At 45.8% G+C, this 25,786-nt stretch overlaps 2 protein-coding genes across 5 annotated transcripts in view; both read right to left on the bottom strand.

Moving 5' to 3' along the window:
* The window catches only part of LOC137430050 (cyclic AMP-responsive element-binding protein 1), a 107,428-nt gene extending 102,459 nt beyond the window's left edge, over positions 1-4,969 (bottom strand). The window contains exon 1 of one of the 4 annotated variants that reach the window (XM_068120566.2): positions 4,883-4,969. The gene's annotated coding sequence lies outside the window, so the exon portion shown is untranslated. Of the gene's footprint in view, positions 1-4,130; positions 4,277-4,443; positions 4,535-4,882 lie in introns of those variants that run through there. The other 3 variants (XM_068120576.2, XM_068120550.2, XM_068120590.2) reach the window with 3 other exon arrangements.
* Positions 4,970-12,587: 7,618 nt separating this feature from the next.
* The window catches only part of LOC137430044 (neuropilin-1), a 90,988-nt gene continuing 77,789 nt past the window's right edge, over positions 12,588-25,786 (bottom strand). The window contains exons 16-17 of the mRNA XM_068120537.2: positions 22,319-22,369; positions 12,588-18,149 (exon numbers count right to left, since the gene is read on the bottom strand). Coding sequence (XP_067976638.2) covers positions 17,923-18,149; positions 22,319-22,369 — 278 coding nt within the window. The 3' untranslated portion in view covers positions 12,588-17,922. The remainder of the gene's footprint in view (positions 18,150-22,318; positions 22,370-25,786) is intronic.

A 25,786-nucleotide genomic window follows, 5' to 3' on the forward strand; every position in this document is an offset into this window, starting at 1 on the left:
GGTGTACACCAGTAGGGGACTAATAAATGGGACGTTGATATTTTTGAAAGAAAACTGGGAATTGCATCGTTTGTTTTCTCTTAATCATACTAGGGAGATAGTGGGTATTGGATAGCGCAGGAAGGACAAGGTGTTTTGGGGGGAGGGGGTGGGGGGGAAGGGAAGGGGATAGGGGCAGGAAGAATAGAAATGAAGAGAAGCAAAGTGAAGAGAAGAAGTGAAGTGGAGCAAAGTGAAGTAGTGAAGTGGAGAAAAGTGAAGAAGAGGGCCAAAGTGAAGAAGCGAAGTGGAAAAATTGAAGAAGAGGGGCAAAGTGAAGAAGTGAAGAGAAGCAAAGAAAAGAGAAGAGGTGCAAAGTGAAGTGAAGAGAACAGAAGCAATTTGAAGAGGAGAAAAGTGAAGAAGTGAAGAAGACAGAAGCAAAGTAAAAAGAGGAGCAAAGTGAAGAAGTGAAGAGAAGCAAAGAAAAGAGAAGAGATGCAAAGTGAAGTGAAGAAAAGAGAAGCAATTTGAAGAGGAGAAAAGTGAAGAAGTGAAGAAGACAGAAGCAAAGTAAAAAGAGGAGCAAAGTGAAGAAGTGAAGAGAAGCAAAGAAAAGAGAAGAGGTGCAAAGTGAAGAAGTGAAGAGAAGCAAAGAAAAGAGAAGAGGTGCAAAGTGAAGTGAAGAAAAGAGAAGCAATTTGAAGAGGAGAAAAATGAAGAAGTGAAGAGGAGCAATGTGAAGAAGTGATGTGGAGCAATGTGAAGAAGAGAATCAAAGTGAAGAAGAGGAGCAAAGTGAAGAAGTGAAGAGAAGCAAAGAAAAGAGAAGAGGTGCAAAGTGAAGTGAAGAAAAGCGAAGCAAATTTAAAAAAAAAAAAAAAAAAACACCTTTAGAGGCCATTTTTCCCCACGAGCAGGGGTTGGCCTTTTTCGGGAACCGTGGTTGTTGTTGTTTTTCGGTCCCCTTTTTGAAGCAATGTTTTATGGCCGGATGCCCTTCCTGACGCCAACCCTTTTTGCCGCCTTTAACGACAAGCAGGGAATTAGCAGTGAACTGGTACTCAATTTGCCAACCTCGGAAGGTTCGACAGGCTGAGTCAACCCCCCCTGGTCGTTAATTGCAGCGATTGACCGGGATTCGAACCCAGGATCCTAGGTAATCCTAAGCCGGCACCCTAGCCGCTAGCCCAACAACAGGGATCTCAACACCAGAGAGCGAAGCAAATTAAAGAAGAGAAGAAAAGTGAAGAAGCGAAGACAGAAGCAAAGTGAAGAAGAGAAGAGGAGCAAAGTGAAGAAGAGAAGAGGAGCAAAGTGAAGAGAAGAGGAGAAAAGTGAAGAAGTGAAGAGGAGCAATGTGAAGAAGAGAATCAAAGTGAAGAAGAGAAAAAAAAATGAAAAGAGAAGCAAAGTGAAGAAGAGGGGAAAAGTGAAGAAGTGAAGAGGAGCAATGTGAAGAAGTGATGTGGAGCAATGTGAAGAAGAGAATCAAAGTGAAGAAGAGCAAAGTGAAGAAGTGAAGAGGAGCAATGTGAAGAAGTGATGTGGAGCAATGTGAAGAAGAGAATCAAAGTGAAGAAGAGGAGCAAAGTGAAGAAGTGAAGAGAAGCAAAGGAAAGAGAAGAGGTGCAAAGTGAAGTGAAGAAAAGAGAAGCAATTTGAAGAGGAGAAAAGTGAGGAAGTGAAGAAGATGGAAGCAAAGTCAAGAAGAGGAGCAAAGTGAAGAAGTGAAGAGCAGAAAAGAAAAGAGAAGAAGTGCAAAGTGAAGTGAAGAAAAGATAAGCAAATTGAAGAAGAGGATAAAAGTGAAGAAGTGAAGACAAAAGCAAAGTGAAGAAGAGAAGAGGAGCTAAGTGAAGAAGAGGGGCAAAGTGAAGAAGTGAAGAGGAGCAATGTGAAGAAGTGATGTGGAGCAATGTGAAGAGAATCAAAGTGAAGAAGAGGAAAAAAAACTGAAGAGAAGAGAAGCAAAGTGAAGAGAAGGAACAAACTGAAGAAGAAAAGAGAAGTAAAGTGAAGAGGAGGAACAAACTGAAGAGAAGAGAAGCAAAGTGAAGAAGAGGAGCAAAGTGAAGAAGTGAAGAGAAGCAAAGAAAAGAAGAGGTGCAAAGTGAAGTGAAGAAAAGAGAAGCAATTTGAAGAGAAAAGTGAAGAAGTGAAGAAGACAGAAGCAAAGTAAAGAAGAGGAGCAAAGTGAAGAAAATATAAGCAAAGTGTAGAAGATGGGCAAAGTGAAGAAGAGGAACAAAGTGAAGAAGATGAGCAAAGTAAAAAGGAGCAAAGTGAAAAAGAGCAAAATGAAAAAGGAGCACAGTGAAAAAGGAGCACAGTGAAAGAGGAGCAAAGTGAAGAAAATATAAGCAAAGTGTAGAAGATGGGCAAAGTGAAGAAGAGGAACAAAGTGAAGAAGATGAGCAAAGTAAAAAGGAGCTAAGTGAAAAAGAGCAAAATGAAAAAGGAGCAAAGAGAAAAAGAGCAAAGTGAAAAAGAACAAAGTGAAAAAGGAGCAAAGTGAAAAAGAGGAGCAAAGTGAAGAAGAGAAGAGGAGCAATGTGAAGTGAAGCAAAGTGAAGAGGAGTAAAGTGAAGAAGAGAAGCAAAGTGAAGAAGAGAAAAAAACTCAAAGAGAAGAGAGGCAAAGTGAAGAAGAGGAGCAAGGTGAAGAAGTGAAGAAAAGCAAAGGAAAGAGAAGAGGTGCAAAGTGAAGTGAAGAAAAGAGAACCAAAGTGAAGAAGAGGAGCAAAGTGAAGAAGAGGAGCAAAGTGATGAAGAGGAGCAAAGTGAAGAAGAGCAAAGTGAAAAAGAGAAGCAAAGTGAAGCAGAGAAGCAAAGTGAAGAAGTGAAGCAAAGGAAAGAAGTGAAGAGGAGCAAAGGGAAGAAGTGAAGAGGAGCAATGTGAAGTGAAGTAAAGCAAAATGGAGGAGTAAAGTGAAGAGCAAAGTAAAGAAGAGGGGCAAAGGGAAGAAGTGAAGAGGAGCAATGTGAAGTGAAGCAAAGTGAAGTGAAGAGCAAAGTAAAGAAGGAGTAAAGTGAAGAGCAAAGTAAAGAAGAGGAGCAAAGTGAAGAAGTGAAAATGAGCAAAGGGAAGAAGTGAAGAGGAGCAAAGGGAAGAGGTTAAGAGGAGAAATGTGAAGTGAAACAATGTGAAGTGAAGCAAAGTGAAAAGGAGTAAAGTGAAGAGCAAAGTAAAGAAGAGGAGCAAAGTGAGGTGAAGAGGAGTAAAGTCAAGAGCAAAGTGAAGAGGTGTAAAATGAAGAACGGTAAAGTGAAGAGAAGCACAGTGAAGGAGTAAAGTGAAGAAGAGTAAAGTGAAGATAAGAAAGGGCACAGTGAAGAGTTAAGTGAAGAGGTGTAAAGTGAAGAGAAGAGAAGCAAAGTGAAGGAGTAAAGTGAAGAGAAGAGAAGCAAAGTGAAGAGAAGAGAAGCAAAGTAAGTGAAGCAAAATAAAGAGCAAAGTGAAGAAGCAAAGCAAAATGAAGAAGAGTGAAGAAAAGTGAAGCAAAGTGAAGTAAAAAAAATGTCAAAATTTTTAAGAGAAGAGTAGAAGCGGAAATGAAGGTAATTAAGGAGAAAAGGAAAACAAGGAATTATTTGAAAACAGAGATAAATGATTATTTAATAAAAACGCTGAGCAGAGCGATGGAAGAAGAGCGGGTTCCGGATGGAGTGAGTGCGTCGCGAGGAAAGTCCGTGTTGGGTTCGAAGAACGAAAACTTCGGATGAATGAGACTCGAAGCAGTCGAAGGTGATTTTTTTGTGCCCTTAACGTGTTGCGCGGGAAGCGGTCTCGTTGTCCTCGGTGAGTGGGGAGTGGGTTTGGATTTGAGAATCGATGTCTAACAGTAACATGGAGATTTAAAAGGAAATAACAAAGTGATTGAAGAAAGACGAATGGAGCACGGGGGATGGTGTTGGGTGAAAAGGGTCTGAAGGAACAGTCGTGGCTACAAATAAACACGAGCGACGAGGGAAGCGGGAAGCGACCTCCTCGCCACCCTCGTTCCCCGCATGCGGGAATCCTCCCTCGTCAAAGACACAGAACCCTCGCCTCCAAAAGACAAGGCCCAGGCAGAGGGCCGACACGGCCTGCATCGCCTTCGGGAGCCTCCTGCGCTCATCCTTCCAGGTCATCCACCACCGCCGACTTACCGCCCTCGCCTCGACTCGCGGTTTGACGTTTGCCGCTCGTCCCGTCTCGTCACGGACCCGCGCCGCGCCGCCAATGGACACCCGAGCGATACGTAACGTCCACGTCAGCCAGCGCGTTCCCTCCCGCAGCCGCACACCTCGCGGAGGGATACACTCACACACGGTGCGTACAGCGGCGGGAGGGACTATTTCCGCAGTGCTGCGTTCTCGCTGACTTTGTTCCATTCGACTACCGTTCGACTACTTTGAGCGTTTATCCTCAAAAACGACGCTCTTATTCACGTGCACATGAAAAAAATACAGCTTTTCGCACCGCGCCGAATATGTGCGAATCCGCGATCCGTACACCGCTTCTTCCCACCCATTCCATGTCTCCATCTTGGGATTGTTTGCCCTATTTCGAAGACACGCCCTATCGCGGCAGCCGGACGTGAGCGCGACCGTCTTGGGACCTCCGAACTTTCCATCCGACGATCTTGGGGGATTCTGCGATTAAACCGGACCTGGCGCAGTGGCGCTGATCGAGGCGGGCGAGGGGGGTGATGCATCGTGGAGTACGTCGTCGTGCGGTGGGACGTTAGCCGTTGTCAGGAGAGTCACCCCGACTAGACCGTGTGTAACTCGCTTGGGAGATACCGCCGTGCATTTCGCGCCACTAACATCGGGCAGGTACTGTGACTAAGCTAATGTGAAGCCAGGTAAAAAATAACGCGAACGGTTAAGGTGTGCACAGGTGTTCGTGGATTCCTCACCTGCTTGATGGAACTAATAACAAAACTAACGACGTTATATTTCGGTTTCATTTTTCCGACGGGTAAAGGGATCGACGTGAGCTCTTCCTGGTGCTTCGACTGAACTATAAAACGAGTACATCACTACACACTACATCTACATGTGTGATGTGCACGACCATTCGCGATTTCGCTGAACAGATTCGCCACAACGGGAGAGGATATCGTTGACGTCTTATAAACGTAAAACGTTCGTAGTGCGTCAGAATTAAATAATTATTAATTCTTACGAGCGAATGGATTCGATGAAACAACAATTATTAAATTGTGAATGTGATTATTTGTTTATACACACAAGGTTTCTTATAATAACATACTGTAGCGGCTACCGCTGGGTTTTCACAATCGCCTTGCACCTATCAAGGACGCGGAGCGATCACCATGCCGGGCTCGTCCAGGACGCCCGGGCAGGCCCGCACTCAACTTGCCAGGCCTCGGTCGGGACGCCCGGGCATGCCCGGGCAGGATCGCCCTCAACTTGCCAGGCCGCAGCCAGGACGCTGGGCCACGCCCCCTCTCGCCTTTCCTGGGCAAACGCTCCGGGATAATATGTATATATATTGCTGCCCGATAAACGGGCTTTTCAGAGTGCCTGAGTGTTTGGTTTGATTAAAGCAACTCGGATGAATTCCAGCTTTTTGTCGCGTCCATTCTTCCGATCGACGTGGGAGCCCCAGCTCCTTCATTGGTGACCTACCGACATGGACACGGCAGTCGCCCTTAAACTGCCTACCTTCTGGGAGGCTCACGCGGCGGTTTGGTTCGCACAGGCGGATTCCCTGTTCGCCCTGCGAGGCATCACGGCCGACGACACCCGCTTCCACCATGTGGTAGCAGCGCTCGGTTCGGCCACCGCGGCCCGCGCCCTGAGCCTCCTCGAGAGCCCGCCAGCCGCTGACAAATACGGCGCGATTAAGAAGCTTCTCCTCGACGCTTTCGCCCTCCCATCGGCGGAACGCGCATGGCGCCTGCTCGACCTGCCCGAGCTCGGCGACACGCGCCCTTCCGAGCGAATGGACTACATGCTTTCACTGCTCGGCGAGCACTCTCCGGCATTCCTGTTCCGGGAGCTGTTCCTCCGTCAGCTGCCTAACCCGGTACGCCTCGCCCTGGCAAGCACGACGATCACAGATCCCCGGGCCCTTGCCAGAGAAGCCGACAAGATCTCCGCCGCAGGACAGCGCATCGCAGCGGCGACATGGGACCCACCGCCGTCCGACGCAACACCCATGGCGCCCGAGCACCCGGCACGGTCGACGACCGAACTGCCGACGCAATTGGCGGCCGCTACACCGAGCCGACCACCTCCAGCACGACGACCGGGGCCTCCACCTGACCAAGCGTGGTGTTGCTATCATACCAGGTTCGGACAGAAGGCCCGGACATGCCGACCCCCCCCCCCCCCCCCCATGCACCTTCGGCAGGCCGGGAAACGGCCGGGCCGGCGTTCATTACCAGCCATGAGCGCCGGCCACATGGGCAACTTACTGTTCATCACGGATAAAGCGTCCGGACGGCGCTTCCTGTGCGACACCGGCGCCCAACTGAGCGTCATACCCGCCTCTGACCAGGACAGGCAATCCGCGGTTTGCGGCCCCTCCTTGGTTGCGGCCAACGGATCGACCATCCGCACCTTCGGCCCGCGCAACGTCACCCTCTGCTTCGGCGGCCAACGCTTTGCTTGGACGTTTGTAACCGCAAACGTGCCCATGGCTCTGCTAGGCGCCGACTTCCTCTGCGCACACGGACTGCTGGTGGACGTCCAACGGCGTCGTTTAATCAACGCCGAAACCTTCAGCTCCCTGGTATGCACATTGAGCAGCTCCGCGCCGACCGAGCTGGCATGCGCCGTCCCGGCGGCGAACGAGTTTGCTCGCCTGCTCACGGAGTTCCCGGCCCTCACGCGGCCGACGTTTTCGGCCGTCGCAGTACGGCATGGGATCGAGCACCACATACCAACCACGGGCCCGCCGGTCTACGCCAGGGCCCGCCGCCTCGACCCAGCCAAGCTCGCCGTGGCGAAGGCCGAATTCGACGCGTTGGAGCACCTCGGCATCGTGCGGCGCTCCGATAGCGCGTGGGCCTCGCCACTGCACATCGTGCCAAAGCCGGGGGGTGGATGGCGCCCGTGTGGTGACTACCGCCGTCTCAATGACGCTACCACCCCCGACAGGTACCCGATCCCGCATATCCAAGACTTCTCCGCCCGTCTGGCGGGACGGGTCATTTTTTCGAAAATTGATCTCATACGGGGATATCACCAGGTACCTGTCAGGGCGGCCGACGTCCCTAAAACGGCAGTCATCACGCCGTTCGGCTTATTCGAATTCTTGCGGATGCCGTTTGGTCTCAAGAACGCGGCTCAGGCGTTCCAGCGCTTGATGGACGGCGTGCTGCGTGACCTGCCGTTCCTTTTCGTTTACCTGGACGACATCCTCGTCGCCAGCATGTCCCGGGCCGAGCACCTCCTCCACCTCTGAACACTGTTCGGGCGCCTCAGCGAGCACGGCCTCATCGTCAACCCGGCCAAATGCCACTTCGGCACGACGGCCGTTGATTTTTTGGGCCACCACATCACCAAGAACGGGGCCGTGCCGCTGCCAACCAAGGTCGAGGCCATCACCACGTTCCCGCGTCCCCGCACCATAAAGGCCCTGCAGGAATTCCTGGGAATGGTGAATTTTTATCACCGCTTCGTGCCCCGCGCTGCTCAACTCATGCGGCCCCTCTACGAATCCCTCCGGGGCAAGCCGGCCAAGCACGACATCGCCTGGTCCGCAGCAATGGATGCGGCCTTCCAAAGCTCAAAGCGGGCCCTCGCCGACGCAACACTGCTCGCTCACCCGGTGCTCAACGCTCCCATCGCCCTCACCACGGATGCCTCCGACTACGCGGTGGGCGCCGTACATGAGCAATGGGTGAACGGGGTTTGGCAGCCACTCGCTTTTTTCAGCCGGCAGCTCCGGCCGAACGAGCTCAAATACAGCACGTTTGACCGGGAGCTCCTCGGTCTACACCTGGCCGTCCGCCATTTCCGCCACCTCCTGGAGGGCCGACCTTTCACGGCGTTCGTCGACCACAAGCCGTTGGTTTACGCCATGGCCAAGGTCACGGAGCCGTGGTCGGCCCGCCAACAGCGCCACCTCTCCGCCGTGTCGGAGTTTACCACGGACATCCGGCACGTCGCCGGCAAAAACAACGCCGTGGCCGACTGTCTTTCCCGGGCCAGCGCGAACGCGGTCCACCTGGGCGTGGACTTTGCGCTTATGGCGACGGACCAAACCACCGACACCACGGTGCAAGCCCTCCGGGCGGCGGACACGGGCCTCCGCCTGGCCGACATCCCCTTCACGGACACTGTCCTGCTCTGCGACGTCTCCCAAGGCCAGCCTCGCCCCATCGTGCCCGTCACCTGGCAACGCCGCATCTTCGCCTCCCTCCACGGCCTTTCCCACCCGGGCCGGAAAGCTTCCCAGAAGCTGGTGTCGGCGCGATTCGTCTGGCACGGCCTTCGTCGGGACGTCCGCGATTGGACCAGCACCTGCACGGCCTGCCAACGGGCCAAGGTCCACCGACACACCCAGGCCCCGCTGGCACCTTTCACCGTGCCCGAACGACGTTTCGACCACGTCAACGTGGATCTGGTGGGCCCCCTCCCCCCGTCACGGGGGTTCACACACCTGCTCACCATGGTGGACAGGACCACCAGGTGGCCGGAGGCCGTTCCCCTCGTCTCCACCACCACCGCCGACGTGGCGCAGGCTTTCATCGCCACCTGGGTCGCCCGCTTCGGCGCACCGGCGGACATCTCGTCAGACCGCGGACCACAGTTCACCTCCGAGCTGTGGGGCGTGGTCGCCCGCAACCTGGGGGTCAAGCTCCACCGTACTACGGCCTACCACCCCCAAGCAAACGGGTTGTGCGAGCGATTCCACCGCTCCATGAAGGCCGCGCTCATGGCCGGCCTTCAAGACGGCGGTTGGGCCGACCGGCTGCCGTGGGTCCTTTTGGGCCTCCGCACGGCCCCCAAGGAGGACCTCCAGGCATCCACCGCCGAGCTTGTCTATGGCCAGGCGCTACGCGTCCTGGGCGAATTCGTGCCCGACGCTACCAGTCCCTGGTCTGCAGCTCACCAGCGCTCGGACCTCCAGGAGGCCGCCCGACGGTTTGCCCCCGTGCCAACATCCCACCACGGTGACCCCCAGTCCTACGTCCCCCCAGCACTTCGCACAGCGGAGTATGTTTTTGTGCGTCACGACGCACATCGGGGGCCACTCCGGCCGCCGTACGACGGGCCCTTCCGGGTGCTGCGACGGGACGACAAGTCATTCGTCATCGACATCGGCGGCAGGTCGGACCGGATTGCGGTGGACCGCCTCAAGCCGGCGCACGTGGACGTCGACCACCCACCACGGGTGGCCCTTCCGCCGCCGCGAGGCCGCCCCCCATCCACGGTGCCCCCCACTCGACCGCCCACCACCACACCGGACCCCCTCCCACGACCCGCCAGGGGTCGCTTCGGCCGGGTCATCAGGACCCCCCTCAAATTGACCCTGCCGGTGCAAGTCGATTCTGGGGGGACGTGTGTAGCGGCTACCGCTGGGTTTTCACAATCGCCTTGTACCTATCAAGGATGCGGAGCGATCACCATAACGGGCTCGTCCAGGACGCCCGGGCAGGCCCGCGCTCAACTTGCCAGGCCTCGGTCGGCATGCCCGGACATGCCCGGGCAGGCTCGCCCTCAACTTGCCAGGCCGCAGCCAGGACGCTGGGCCACGCCCCCTCTCGCCTTTCCTGGGCAAACGCTCCGGGATAATATGTATATATATTGCTGCCCGATAAACGGGCTTTTCAGAGTGCCTGAGTGTTTGGTTTGATTAAAGCAACTCGGATGAATTCCAGCTTTTTGTCGCGTCCATTCTTCCGATCGACGTGGGAGCCCCAGCTCCTTCAATACGACTGACTGTGTCTCGGAATCAGGGTGGTGGTGGTGGTGTGTGTTTGGGTGGGTGTGTGTGTGTGTGTATGGGTATGTGTTTGTGTGTGTGTATATAGGTGTGTATAGGTATGGGCGTATGTGTGTTTGTGTGTGTGTATATAGGTGTGTATAGGTATGTGTGTGTGTATAGGTGTGTGTGTGTGTGTGTGTAGGTGTGTGTGTGTGTGTGTATAGGTGTGTGTATAGGTATGTGTGTTTGTATAGGTATGTGTGTATAGGTATGTGTTTGTGTAGGTATGTGTGTATAGGTATGTGTGTTTGTGTGTGTATAGGTATGTGTGTTTGTGTGTGTGTATAGGTATGTGTGTATAGGTATGTGTTTGTGTAGGTATGTGTGTTTGTGTGTGTATCGGTATGGGCGTATGTGTGTTTGTGTGTGTATCGGTATGGGCGTATGTGTGTTTGTGTGTGTATATAGGTGTGTATAGGTATGGGCGTTTGTGTGTGTGTGTGTGTGTGTGTGTATAAAGGTATGTGTGTGTGTGTGTATAGGTATGTGTGTTTGTGTGTGTATAGGTATGTGTGTTTGTGTGTGTATATATGTGTGTATAGGTATGGGCGTTTGTGTGTGTGTATAGGTATGTGTGTTTGTGTGTGTGTATCGGTATGTGTGTTTGTGTGTGTATAGGTATGTGTGTTTGTGTGTCTATAGGTATGTGTGTTTGTGTGTGTGTGTGTGTATAGCTTTGTGTGTGAGTGTATAGGTATGTGTGTATAGGTATGTGTGTTTGTGTATGTGTGTGTTTAGGTATGTGTGTTTGTGTGTGTGTGTGTATGTATAGGTATGTGTGTTTGTGTGTATAGATGTGTATAGGTATGTGTGTGTGTAGGTATGTGTGTGTGTAGGTATGTGTGTGTATAGGTACGTGTGTGTTTTTAGGTGTGTATATGTGTGTGTGTGTATAGGTATTTGTGCTTGTGTGTGTATCGATATGTGTGCTTGTGTGTGTATCGATATGTGTGCTTGTGTGTGTATAGGTGTGCGTGTGTCATTGGTTATCTCCAAATGCGGGTTTCAGAAGGTGGAACGGAGTCCTCCCAGTTCTCAAAGTATCCACCCCCATTTCAGTAAGGGATCATGAATAAGGGATCAAGTTTGTGAAGTTTTCTTATTCTCAAAGTTTTGTTCCGGGGGCTCTTTTGAGAGCATCACTCATTCTCCATTCTCTCTCCTCGGACAGCTTCCCACTGCAGTTCGTTTGTCGTAATATTCCCAAGGATCGTTTTAAGATCTCTGAGAGATTCGTTTTTATCATCCCTTTGCTCCAATCATCACTGGTACAATTTCGGCTTTCTTCAGCTTCCAGGATCTTTTCACTTCATTTTTGAGGTCTTGGTATTTGGTCATTTCTTGATTTCTGTGTTGGGGACTGACGACACAGAAATCATTCTCCATGAGTCCCCAACCAAAATCGTTGGGGACTGACACCTCGATTAGCAATGCCTTGTTTTCTATGTTCACCCTTGATGGGACCATTAGGTTGTACGTGAGTGAGCATTACTTCCTTGTTTTCAGTGATTGCTTTTGGTTCATGTTTCCATGTTCTCTGCCACCAGGAAGAATAAATTGGCTGATGATTAGATCATCGACAATTCAAATTCATCGATTAGCTTTATTTGGATGAGATGAGGCTGATGTTTGTGGACAGTCTTTCTATCATCTTTCTCCATGTTGTGCTCCAAATTTTTAAAGCACAGCATCAGATCAGGAGTGTATATAATCATCACCACTACCCCAAACTACAAGATGAAAATCGCTTTACAACTGATTTCTCTTGTCAACTTGTCCAAGGTTGAGCTGAAACAGGTATTTTGTAAGAGTGGTGCTGATTAAGTGAACCCTAACAATTCCCAAGTAAAGACCATATTCCCAGTGCTTCCAGCTTATTTTTTATTCCACCCTTTGTGGTGGAATTAAATTAAATTAAATTAATTCATAAAAATTTAAATTAATAAAAATTAAATTATAAACAATCCAAACACATCCACTGTATCAAACTTTGCTCTGCAGGGAAAAATGGCCTCTAAAGGTGGTTCTTTTTTTTTCTTTTTTTGTGTGCACATTCTCCATTATCTGCTTCTGTATGAGAGTAAATCTTCACTTGCATATCTATTTATTGGATATGCAAATGTCACAATTTTGAACTCCTCTCATTTCATTTCCTGATATGCTCCATAAAGCCCTTTCCATTCAATCCCCTTATCCCTATGAATAGTACCCATCATCTCCACACTCCAACTCTCTCTCTCTCTCTCTCTCTCTCTCTCTCTCTGTCTCTGTCTCTGTCTCTCTCGTGGAGCTGTGGGTGCTGATTGAATCATATTCTGAGGGCGAGACTATGCCACTGACGCAGTGCCACCCTTCCCTCCTCCCCATTACCAATCATCTGGTACTCATTTTGTCGACCTCGGAAGGATGACTGGCTGAATCAACCCACCCGGTGTTAATTCAACAAAATGATAGTGGCTTGAACTCAGGACTCTAATATCACAAGCCAGCCACCTCAACTGTGAAGCCAACACCAGGCCTTTTTCCTATAAAAACCCTCCTTTTACTCCTTTTATCAGTTGAGTCTCCTAAGTCACACAGTGATTTGTGTACATCATAAATAGAGGACCTTCATATCAGTAACTTTTCCATTGAAGATATCACATCACAATAAAACATTTTTGAGAGAAAAAAAGGTTTAATTAAATATGCAATGTATTCAAAAACAACTGCAATTCCACAATATGAAGGCTTCCCACATTCCCAAGTAAAGACCATGCTCATGGTTGAGCAAAGTGTTGCATGAACTGTCTCGCATGTGTAGCAACCTTCAATGTACATGGGCAATGGATTCAATTAGGACATGTCATACCTTTGAGGTGTTTGTTTGCATTTGAAAAATTATCCAACTATGCTTGTGGTATCTACAAAGATTGTAGGCAACTTGAATTAAGTATTATATACGTATAAGAAATAAATATGCTCGTGCTACATGAGAAACTGGATCTCAATTAGTTATGAAATACATTTCTACAGGAGTTCCTATCTGCGCAGCTTTACAAACTATACTTGATAAACCACAGCCTTTTTTAAACCACTGGCAACTAAACCCATGACAATTGAAATATGTTGCTTTTTAAATGTTCAGCACAAATCTTTAAATGTATTTTTATGTCAAATTCTTCTTCGTTTGTATGCAGCACGAGGCTGCGGGTAGCGTCATTGGCTATGCCATTGATGCAACGCCCCCTGTAGGTTGGGACAGGAATTTGTAATTTGGTCATGGTGCCAGCGATAGCTTGCCTACTCTTCACGAAGGACACCATGGGATCTTTGATGTCCCCCAACGATGCCAAATTGCACCGTTTGCTTTTACATATTGGCATGGAAATGTCAAAGCGAATGCACGGGTATGTTACAAGGAGTTCAATCTGACTGAAAGCTTCCTTCACCAAAATGCAGCTTGCAATGCTTTCATTTTCCCACTGCAACCAAAACATTCCCATTTAACAAGAGTACATCATAAAAACCGCTGATAATCGTGTACAGCACATTGGCCTGCTCAAACAATGCAGGACTGATATTACAAATGATACAATATAAAAATGCAATACAATTCCAACACTATACAATACAGTAACATATTTTTCAGTCCAGAAATAAGTGATAAGGGTTCGGGCAGGGAATAACCTCGGTCGGCCACAGACATTGACTAATCCACAAAAATGGCACACTGAAAATACTTAGACTTCATCACTAGTTCACCAAAACAGCAGCATGCACTTTCATTCGGAAAAATACTGCAGTTAATATCGACACAAATGGTACTGCCGAAGAGTACTCGTCTCCACTTGGAGACAAATGGTAAAATATCGGTCAAATATAAATATATGCCTGCCATGATGGGAAACCTTTAGGTGTTCCTGTTGCAGGAGAAGACAAAATCATTTTCGCAAAGCCAAATTGTTGTTTCTTAGTTGTTCTGAATTCGAATGACATCAAGGCCTCCTGTCAAATTTAGTTAACTGGGTTCTGTATCTATCAGATCAACAAGGCTAATTTCATTATTTCATTGTATTTTGGGGGAGATAACCCAGCCCAGCAGGAGAATCATAAGCTCTAGTCGGGTCATAACATTGCTTGATGGGTTTGTGTTGTATGTACGCACAATTTGCAGACTGGCTTACCCTCCTACCTGTGTCGAATTAGTAGTATTGTACTGTCCTGCGAGAAGAATGACTGTGCCCTTTTCAGCAATTTGTTATATCATCGTGCAATAATTATCTTATGTGAATGGTTATTCATGATACCATCACTTTCCCGATTTCCGGCATTGACTTCTACACATTGCACAGTTTCTCTTACCACGATACTACGAGTATTAATGACTGGTCTTTAAACTTCCTTGTGAGCACTTTTCATTGTGAATCAAATTTCAGGTTTTCTTTACCCTTGCAATAGGGTTTTTAACATGAATTTTACCACCGATTATTGATGATAAAACAGAACTTCTATGAATCTCCTTCTGTATCATCGGATTTCAGTTTATCGACTTGTCAATTTCTCAAATTACAGCAATTTGGGGGAAATTATGGACAATCCATAAAGGTTGCTGGGTTAGCAATGGTGAAACTGGCCATTATTAAGTGAAATAATATTATAAACCACCTTGTGCTGGCAATGCACCAGCAGAACGACTTTGCAATAGGAACGTGAGCTTGGAGCAAGATTGGGAGCACATGTTATAAGGAAGATCAAGTGAGCATAAAGAAGGGTTTTAAAGCAAGATCTAGGTAAATCTCATGGAGAAATAAAACATTGAGGCTGAAATAGGATTGATAAAATTGGTAAAAGAAGAAGGAAAAAGAAAGCAGTTTAGCGATAGAGATAAGAGACGTCATCCGATGACCGTTTACTCCATAGAAAGATTTAAATGTACTTTTATACAGCAACAAGAACTTTAACCGAAAAAATCAACACAGTATATGGGATTTGTACTTGGACTCACAGGACCACGAGGTAAGTCGCTGTGAAAAAAAAAATCACAAAAAGACTGAATTTTAAAATAATCATCAACTCTGGTACTGTACTTTATGCTAGAATGTGATGATGCACATAATACTGCCTCTTCCCTACCAAGAAACATGTGGCCGTCCATTTAATCGTGTTGTCCATAGTTTGTGGCAGATTGAAACAGCCTCGGTGAGCAAGCAACGACTGAATATCAAACTTTACTTTAATATTGGATAAATGGCAAAAAAAGAAATGCAAGACGTGCTTAAACAAGCTTTTGGGGACGTTCCACTATCCAGTTCTCAAACACTTGAATGCTATTTCATTCAACAAAGTAAAAAAAGTGCACATACAAACAAGGTGTATGAAAATGATGATCACTTTTTGACCACAAGGAACAAGCTTGCTTTTGATAATAAGTTAGCGAACTAAGATTTCCGCATTAATATTTTTCTTTAAGACTTTCAGGAAATAATCTGCTGATAGTGATGTCACATGGACAAATCTCCATCCAATGATGCTTCACACATTATCTGTGCACCGAAGTTTGACCAAGCATGTCATTCCAATTTCTTTACCAGCCACTTACTTATTAGCGAGTATGGCTCAAGAACAATTTTATTTCTCACTCAAAATGAAAAATGCATTTTTAAAAAGGCTAAATGATGACGTGCCGATGATTATTCAATGTGCAATCGTGATGCAAATGATCCAAAAAAATAAATCAGAAATGCCGAACATTTCATCCTTAGTGAGTACGTACTTTGAAGAGTAATGTTATTAGCAGATAGTGAGTGTTTAAAACCTTACATTATAAAATCTTTCTGAAAAACTTTTCATCACACCTTGAAGTAGAGAAAAACAGAAATAATGATGAAAAAGAAACAAGTAGCAGATTGCTGAACAATAATATAAACAAGATGGCCATTACTTTCGGGTGCACATTTAAGTAAACTGCACAAGGTTGGTGGTCGTCGGAGTGGTTTTGGCAGAATAGAAGGATACTCCAAAAGCTTTATTCTTCCACTACTTTCACTTATTTCTAAAAACAACTATACATCTGTGCATATAGTTCATAGACCATGCCTTCATCTTTACATATCCAGACGTTGCTGAATATTTCAACGTTTGTATTATAGGCTACAGTTTGTACCACTATTTGCTATAAAATGAGGAGGTATTACTTTTTGGGTAACCCTTGTATTTTTGTAAGTATTTTTGGCATTTTATCAAAATCATATTTCAGTCTCTTCTTGAAAAGTGCACACATACAGTTCTTTTCAGAATCTTAGGAAAAAGATATTTACAATGCACTAGGATGGTTACAAAAAATATTCAATACAAAACTAATATCATAGTTCAAAAATTATCAGGGTTTTTTTTAGGGTTTCTTAGGAAAAAAACGTTCATGACTTCTTGTGAGCACCCTAATGTTTTCTTAAGAGTATGTATGAGCTCACCTACTTATCTTTGGCTTATAAATGAGAATAAGAAAAACAATTGCACAGAGATATTAATGAAATTACTCATATTATGGGGAAAATTGAGACAAACAATTCAAGTAATTTTCCAAAAAATTTAAGGTGCTTCGAAATGAAAAAACAGAAGAACAAGAACATGCAGATGAAGGGGCATTGGTGGTAGTAGATGTGAAGGTATATGTGGTAAGGTTTCAAAGAGAAAGTCTTGGCAATGTAAAGGGAATTAAAACATAGATGTGAGATCAAGGAAAAAAAATAGGCACCCCATTTGTTTTTGCAGCCTCTGCCCTCACCACCTCTCAACATTAACCCAACCATTGACTTTTTTGATTCCCTTCCCCTCTGCCCAATCATCATTTCCTTCTTTTGAGCTCCTGTTTGCCTATTGTTTTTTTTATGAACACTGTGTATCATGGTATTTTTAACTCAACTGGACTACCGTCCAGTTCAGTTCATCACATATTGAACCCTCCGGCGTCCGTCGTCTGTCGTCCGTTAACTTTTCGACTTTAACACTCCAGCGTCCACAAATATCAACCGATTCTGATCAAACTTCACATGCAGCATCCTTACCCCAAGGACCAGGTTGCTATTACATTTCAGCCCGATCCGTTGAAAAATGGCGGACTTCGGCGACCATTTTGTTTTTGGTCATGAAAACGACGTTTACACTTTAGCGTCCACAAATTTTAACAGATTTTGATCAAACTTAGAATGTTTAACCCTTACCGCACAATGTAGGTTGCTATTGCATTCCAACCCAATCCGTCACAAAATGGCCACCATAGGCCGCCATATTGTTTTCAGCTCCGAAACGACATTAAGACTTTAACATCCACAAATATTTATGGATTTTGATCAAACTTGGTGTGTGAGACTTACCGCACAAGGTAGGTTGCTATCGCATGTCAACCCGATCTGTCACAAAATGGCCGCCATAGGCCGCCATTAAAGTTGTCCAGTCAGTTCAGTTGAGTTCTGCTTCCCTGGAAGCTCCAGTTTGTTTTTGTTCTAACAACTTTATCAACGGTGCTTTATTTCGATTTTTTTAAACTCTCTAATCCACTGGTGCCTACTCTAAGCCAGGATACTTATTTTAGGAATGTGAATCAGGCATGGAGCATGGAGAGTCAAACGACCATTGACTGTGTATGAGCCACCTTGGTTTTTGCTTATCTGTCATGCTCTTTTGTGGCTCAAAAAGCCTCTCTGATGTACATACACAAACCATCCTTCTTTACATTTCATCATTGGAGGCTGACAAAAAAAAAAGAATGGGACTGCAAATATGTGTGATGAAGAGTGCAGATTAAATTGGTCATTCTGCATTAATGCGCCATCAAATCTCATCTTCGTTCACTGTGGTCAAGATACTCTTTCTTCTCTCCACAAGTCAGTGAGATGGCTACTTTCATTGAAAGTACAAGCAGTCGTTTTCTCATTGCTAGTGCAACCTCAATGCACCCAGAGAATGTCACAATGGCGTGGCAATTTGGCCCACAGGCATGGCTGGACTGTATTAGGCCAAAGCATCTCCACCATTTCCACCAGTTTTCAGCCCATTCAGCAGCTCAAAGGCATATGCATTGATTGGAGGTTGTGCGGTTTGATTGTGGCACCCTTCTTCCGAAGTAAAGCGACAGCGGCGGCGGCGCCGCAGTACAAGCCAAACTACCACTGCCACTACCACCATGATAAGTAAAGAAGACAGCAAAGCCAAAGCCACAATCCATCCATCCATTGGTTCTGTGAAATACAACAAAAAGGCCATTCTCAATAGACATTCTGCAAAAAGGTAAACATTTTAAAATTGCACCACATCATTCAAAACAAGTGATGATGACTTAACACATTTATATATGAAGAATCATTACAGACGAGTAAAGCCCGTCAAATATGGTGAGGCCAAGAGAATCCCTCCTCTCCCCTCCCACCCGCAATCACCACCATCACAGCACAGTGGTTACAGAATAGAACTCGCTGGCTTGTGGATTTACTTTTGTTTCATAAAGAAAAGTATGATTATTTTCAAAGTGGTAATGGATTTTCAAATGGCAAATAAAACATTTTTATATTTTCAAATACAAGAAAACAAACACGACATCATAAGAATAAACGAAGCTTTTCGTGCTGTACTCCTCAAGGTAAATCACAGCAAGAAGGAGGTGAAAGAGCGTGCATATATAAGCATGTCTAGGTGAGATTGACACCGATTGGTTCATCAGTCATGCTGTAATTGGTAATCTGAACACCCTTTGGTTGACTCAGTCACCACTATCTCTGGCTCCGATTGGCTGGAGCGGATTTGAGATGCAATGACTCACCAATTTGGTCGATGAGTCAATTTGGTGGTGGTGCATATGTACATTATAGTTGTACTCCTGCTTCAACTCTGTCCCACGTTGTCTGACTCCATGTCTTCTGTTATTCTGCTATTCTATAAGCCTAGATTAAGGAATATAAAATGTCAGCAAAGACAAGCGTTTTTCACAGCCTTTGCATACCGTCTGGCCACTCTGCCATAAAGCCCAGATCGGTGGAGTGTTGCAGTGATGGTTGTCCTTCTGGAAGTTTCTCCCATCTCCACACAGGATTTCTGGAGCTCAGTCAGAGTGACCATCGGGTTCTTGGTCACCTCTCTTACCAAAGCCCTTCTCTCCCGATTGCTCAGTTTGGCCAGGCGGCCAGCTCTAGGAAGAGTCCTGGTTGTTCCAAACTTCTTCCATTTAAGAATTATGGAGGCCACTGTGCTCTTGGGAACCTTCAATGCAGCAGAATGTTTTTTTTGTAGGCTTCCCCCAGATCTGTGCCTCGACACAATCCTGTCTCTGAGCTCTGCAGGCAGTTCCTTCGACCTCATGGCTTGGTTTTTGCTCTGATATGCATTGTCAGCTGTGAAACCTTATATAGACAGGTGTGTGCCTTTCCAAATCATGTCCAATCAATTGAATTTACCACAGGTGGACTCCAATCAAGGTGTCGAAACATCTCAAAGATGATCAAGAGAAATGGGAGGCACCTGAGATCAATTTCAAGTGTCATAGCAAAGGGTATGAATACTTATGTAAATGTGATATTTCAGTTTTTTCTTTTTAATAAATTTGCAAAACTTTCTAAAATCCTGTTTTCCCTCTGTCATTTTGGGGTATTGAGTGTAGATTTATGAGGGAAAAATGAATTTAAACGATTTCAGCATAAGGCTGGAACATAACAAAATGTGAAAAAGTGAAGGGGTCTGAATACTTTCTGAATGCACTGTACATATATATATATATATAGTTCATGTCTGCTACAAGCGTCGCCCAACAGGCCACACCCTCTCCCCTCTTCTCTGGCATCACAAGCACTACCCCATTAGCCAGGCCACACCTTTCCCTCCAGCAGACCAGAAAACGCCACCATTATTTTCGCTCCACATAGCTGTTTGGCTTCATAGGCTTCTGGTGTACATTTGAAGACTGAACAATGTGTTTTCTATCATTAAATAAAGGTACTGTTTTGAAGAAACGAATGTCCAATTTGTTTCCAACCCATGCAGAAGAAACAAGGTAATGCAGGTCTTATTCAGACCGCCCAAAAAAGGTACATTCTCATAATGCAGAGGAAAGAACATCGTGGTCTTTAATTAAAAGAATAATTTAAAAAAACATATATGTATAATTGTATATACGTCCGTCCGTCCCGAAACTACTCCCTCAGTTTTGGGGCTAACCCTGCCAAACCTTCTATGGAACATTTTGGGGTACCAGCGGATGTTGTAACGTAGGTAGGAGTATGGACCTGCTCCCAAATCCGGAAGTGAACAGATGACGACAATGGGCTGATTTGATAATATCTCAATACAATCGTGATTTAACACAATATTTTGTTGTAGTATTAATGTATGATTAGAATGATGCTGTTTGGAATGAAAATATGGATATTGAGGTTAAATATGAATGACGAAATGATGTGAGGGTTTCTACCTTCAAACCTTGACATTCGCAGATTCGCCATATGCACATGTGCCATTGGCTGGGGATAGAACCATTCAGACGGGGTACGTTTTTTGCCCAAGTCCTTCACGATCCTGCTGTCCATGTCTGACATTTGAATGAAGGTGGCCCAGGAATGTGTACTTTATTGGTTCATCATTTCCTATTCGCCGTTTTTTGCCCAAGTCATTCACGAACCTGCTGTCCATGTCTGACATTCGACTGAATGTGGCACAAGAATGTGGAATTTGTTGGTTCCAGGGATTAGCATTCACTGTTTCTGCATTGCTTGTTTCCTTTGGGCTTCCCACCCATGCATGACACGGGTATTTCACTAGTATATATACACGCACGCACGTACGTACACACACACACACACACACACACACACACACACAAAATAATTGCTTAGTTATAAAATCACCTGTGTTTCTTATTCTGTTTCCGGAGTCAAACGATTTTTTTAGCTCCGAGTAAAGTTTCTGGTATTTGGTTAAATTACAATTCAGTACTTTTATTCCTTATTCCCTTGCTAACATATGCCGAAAGACTGCCATGAGCCTCCCATTCAATTAGTGCGTTTTGGGAGATTTTACATGTCTCCTTCTATTTCCTATCCACAAATGAGTGCATGCAAAATGGACAGCTTGCTTAATTCCCCATACAAAGCACGTTTTATCATGGAATAATCTGCCAGCGAAGCACTTATAGTGGACCACATTGATCTCTTCAAGCGCACTTTCATAAAAGTGTTATACCATGTTATTGGAACATCAAATGCGTATTTTAAACAGTAATCTATCACTCATGGAGGAGCTTATACATGTATCGCATGCAGGTCAAGGACAGGAATGGTGAAAACCACACTTCTAAATGAGTTACAAGGACATTAGTAGATGATGGAAAAATTTTTTACTATGGTAAAGGGAATGCCACTGATTTCTCCATTCATGTGACTGCTGCAGCTCTGGACAGTGTCTGCCTAATAGAAACATTGCTCACACAAGATGTCTGGGATTGTTTTGTGTCTCTCCCTGGTTATTGTCCCTTCCATTTTTGGCAGGCTCCACCCCTGGGCCATTAGTGCTGGGACTGTTATGGCAATGACTCAATTCTTCACTGTCTATTGTCAATACTAAACCATTACAACACACTGGAATACCTTTGACAGCACATACCTCACCGAACCCAAGCAATGTTTGCCTGCTTGGTGTATGATCGACCAAAATATTATGACTCCATATGTGCTATTTCTGCTAACATGGATAACCCTGTAAGCATCCATCCCAACCATGTGTTTCTCACCTGTGGTTACTTCAACTGTCACCATGCCAGCTAACTGCATCTCAGCTACTTTGCAAATGGTAATTCTCCCTCCTGGACCTGATTTTGAAATAACTTCCCATCCAAACTCTTTTGTTTTTCCTTGTGCTCCTCTTGGCTCCTCTGACCATTTTATCTGGTGTCAATCGCTCAAGGAGTTGTCGAGAAATACATTTGAAAAACTGAGGGCGGAAGAAAAAGTGAGGGCCTTGGCCGACGTTCCATAACATGGTCAAGAATGGTTGCGGATGCTTTATTACCATTACATTCTAATTCTTGTTTTTTCATTTATTTTTGTTCATTTTCCTCTCTTTCACCATTAACTTCTCTCTTTGTCCATCTGTCTCGGGATAAGTGGATTCTCACAAAAACAATTTGTGAGGCTCACTTCTCTGCACCTGGATGGGTTTGAGGGTAGAGGAGCAGTAGCTGAAACCCTGAATCCTATCCAGATGCATCCTGATGACTCCATCTTTGCTCCTGCTTATTCGGATTCCTTCTGATGAGTCCAATGCAGTACTGTATTTGGTTTTTCAATTGATTATTCATTATGGGAAGGAAGGTTCACCAATCGGCATTGTTTCATTTTAAACATTTTTTTTCTTCTTTTGTTCTTACCTGGAGGGTCATTCTCTTTGTGTTCATCTTCATACTTGAACGCTTTTCCGTCTGCACACAGGAAATGAAATGGGGAAAAAAAATTAACATTACTGGTAATCACGTTTGATACATCCATTCATTCAGGGATATGCAACATACCTATCTACCGATTTATATTGTTTCTGTGGATGAGGCCCTGAAGCTGATGCAGAGCCCTTTATCGGGGAGGGATTCAAATTTGACCAGAATACCAGCACACAATGGCCTACTCGTTTCTAAAAGTAATTATGTAGATACTGCAATTTAATGTACTAGGACGTGCCCGTACGTGGGTGCCCGTACGTGCGTGCAAAAAAGCATGCGTGCAAACAACAACAACAAAAAACTTTGAAACCACGTGGCAGTAACGACCACAGAACCCCCCCCCCCTCTATTTACATGAAATGGTTTGGTCCATTCGCAACGACCACAGAACCCCCCCCCCCCCCTCTATTTACATGAAATGGTTTGGTCCATTCGCAAAGCCAAAGCGAACGGCGAACGGCTAAATCGCCATAGCTCGGTAACTACTTCTCCGATTAATTTCAAACCTTGAAAAGGCACATCCTCGGGTCCCCAGCAATATACCTGGCAAGTTTCAAGTATATCGGACCGGTAGTTGTCGAGAAACAGCGGTCACAGACAAACACACACACACACACACACACACAGAGATTACTGGAATTATAGATAGACTAGGGCATGCCCGTACTATATATATATCTAAAATTATATCCCCCCCCTCTATTTACATGAAATGGTTTGGTCCATTCGCAAAGCCAAAGCGAACGGCTTGCGAGTACGGTGACAATCCCCCCCCTCTATTTACATGAAATGGTTTGGTCCAAAGCGAACGGCTTGCGAGTACGGTGACAATCCCCCCCCTCTATTTACATGAAATGGTTTGGTCCAAAGCGAACGGCTTGCGGAGTTTGGTAAAGAAATCGCCATAGCTCGGTAACTACTTCTCCGATTAATATGAAACCTTGAAAAGGCACATTCTCGGGTCCCCAGCAATATACCTGGCAAGTTTCAAGTATATCGGACCCGTGGTTGTCGAGAAACAGCGGTCACAGACAAACACACACACACACACACACACAGAGATTACTGGAATTATAGAATTACCGCTGTATATCCGCCCTAGGACGTGCCCGTACGTGGGTGCCCGTTCGGAAAAACATTCCAAACCGCGTGGCAGTAACGACCACAGAACCCCCCCCCTCTATTTACATGAAATGGTTTGGTCCATTCGCAAAGCCAAAGCGAACGACCACAGAACCCCCCCCCCCCCCTCTATTTACATGAATGGTTTGGTCCATTCGCAAAGCCAAAGCGAACGGCTAAATCGCCATAGCTCGGTAACTACTTCTCCGATTAATATGAAACCTTGAAAAGGCACATCCTCGGGTCCCCAGCAATATACCTGGCAAGTTTCAAGTATATCGGACCCGTGGTTGTCGAGAAACAGCGGTCACAGACAAACATGCCCGTACTATATATATATCTAAAATTATATCCCCCCCCCTCTATTTACATGAAATGGTTTGGTCCATTCGCAAAGCCAAAGCGAACGGCTTGCGAGTACGGTGACAATCCCCCCCCTCTATTTACATGAAATGGTTTGGTCCAAAGCGAACGGCTTGCGAGTACGGTGACAATCCCCCCCCTCTATTTACATGAAATGGTTTGGTCCAAAGCGAACGGCTTGCGAGTACGGTGACAATCCCCCCCCTCTATTTACATGAAATGGTTTGGTCCAAAGCGAACGGCTTGCGGAGTTTGGTAAAGAAATCGCCATAGCGTGCACAAACGCGCAGGAAAGCGAAAGAATCGCAAATTAGTTTTAATTAGTTTTAAAACATAGTTTAACGCCAACATAGCGGCAACATAGTTTGCCAACGTGAAATAAATGAATACGCTCTCAAATGTGCCGTCCGAGGCAGAGTCTGTTCGGCACGTTCGGCACACGTGATAGCTCGCTGCTCTCTGATTGGTTGAATCGTTTTTTGGACATAGCTCGGTAACTACTTCTCCGATTAATATGAAACCTTGAAAAGGCACATCCTCGGGTCCCCAGCAATATACCTGGCAAGTTTCAAGTATATCGGACCGGTAGTTGTCGAGAAACAGCGGTCACAGACAAACACACAGACACACAGACATTCACACAGAGATTACTGGAATTATAGATAGATGACTTGCTCACAAATGTTTAAAATTAACTTCATCAAACAGTGCACAGATATTACTACAAGCTAATATTTAATTGGGAAGGAGACATTCCATTTAAATATGACCAATATATTTGACATACCCATAATTGTTGAGGATAAACCACCAAATGATATGCAAATGACAAGACCAGCAGTGAATTGGTAATACAATTGGGCACGAATGACCGGTCTCAGGTTGTCATTTCAAAGATAATTTTGTTCTTAAAATTACTTATTTAAAGTCAAAACAAGTAAGAAACAACCAGAACTGTATGATCCTATTTTGATATTTAATGAGATATTCTGCAACACGGAGCGAGTCAAAATGCCATCAAACCTATTCAGATCTAATGTTTATCAACAGAAAGACAAGAGCTTATGCATGGGAATCCCATGGCTGCTAGAAGAGCTAGAAGAGCTAGAAGAGCTGAAAAAGCTGAGGGGCACACTAGTACAAACAAGCAGCAACACGAACAAGCAAACCGATATGTGGATGCATAGATGAAAATAGAAAGAAGACAGGTAAAAAGAACGGAAGAAAAAGAAGGAGCAGAGAAGGAAGAAGAATTTTATTACGCCATCATAATTCAAATAAAACAAGAGGGAGAATTGCTTTGCAATACATGTTCCCTACCGGTCCCAATGAATGTTCCTGTTCCAATAAAAAAGGGCATAACTCAGTGAAAATTTGGCGAAACGTCCCCAAACTCAAAGCTGTTCTGTAAATTGTCATAATAAAGCCATGGACTAAGTTTCAGTTGAATATGTTTTTTTTTGTATACAAAGTCGAGGCTCGTGTAAGAGCAACACATATAACACATAAAATGTATAATAAAGGGGGTGGGAGACAGGAGAGGGAGAGAGAAGGAAGCACATCAACAGGAGCGACAGGGACCGGTAGATCTGTGGAAGGGAGAGGGCTGGGCGTGGGGAGGAGGGGGGGGTGAGAGGGGGAGAGAGAAGGAAGCACATCAACAGTAGCGAACAGGGACATCGGTAGATCTGTGGTAGGGAGAGGGCTGGGGGCGGGGAGGGTGAGAGGGGAAGAGAGAAGGAAGCACATCAACAGTAGCGAACAGGGACATCGGTAGATCTGTGGAAGGGAGTCGGGGCAGGGAGGGTGAGAGGGGAAGAGAGAAGGAAGCACAACAGTAGCGAACAGGGACATCGGTAGATCTGTCGAAGGGAGAGGGCTGGGGGTGGGGTGGGGGAGGGTGAGACGGAGAGGTGC

This window comes from Myxine glutinosa, chromosome 1 (genome assembly GCF_964187855.1).
Source record: "Myxine glutinosa chromosome 1, kmMyxGlut1.1, whole genome shotgun sequence".
In the NCBI taxonomy this organism is placed as follows: Eukaryota; Metazoa; Chordata; class Myxini; order Myxiniformes; family Myxinidae; genus Myxine; species Myxine glutinosa.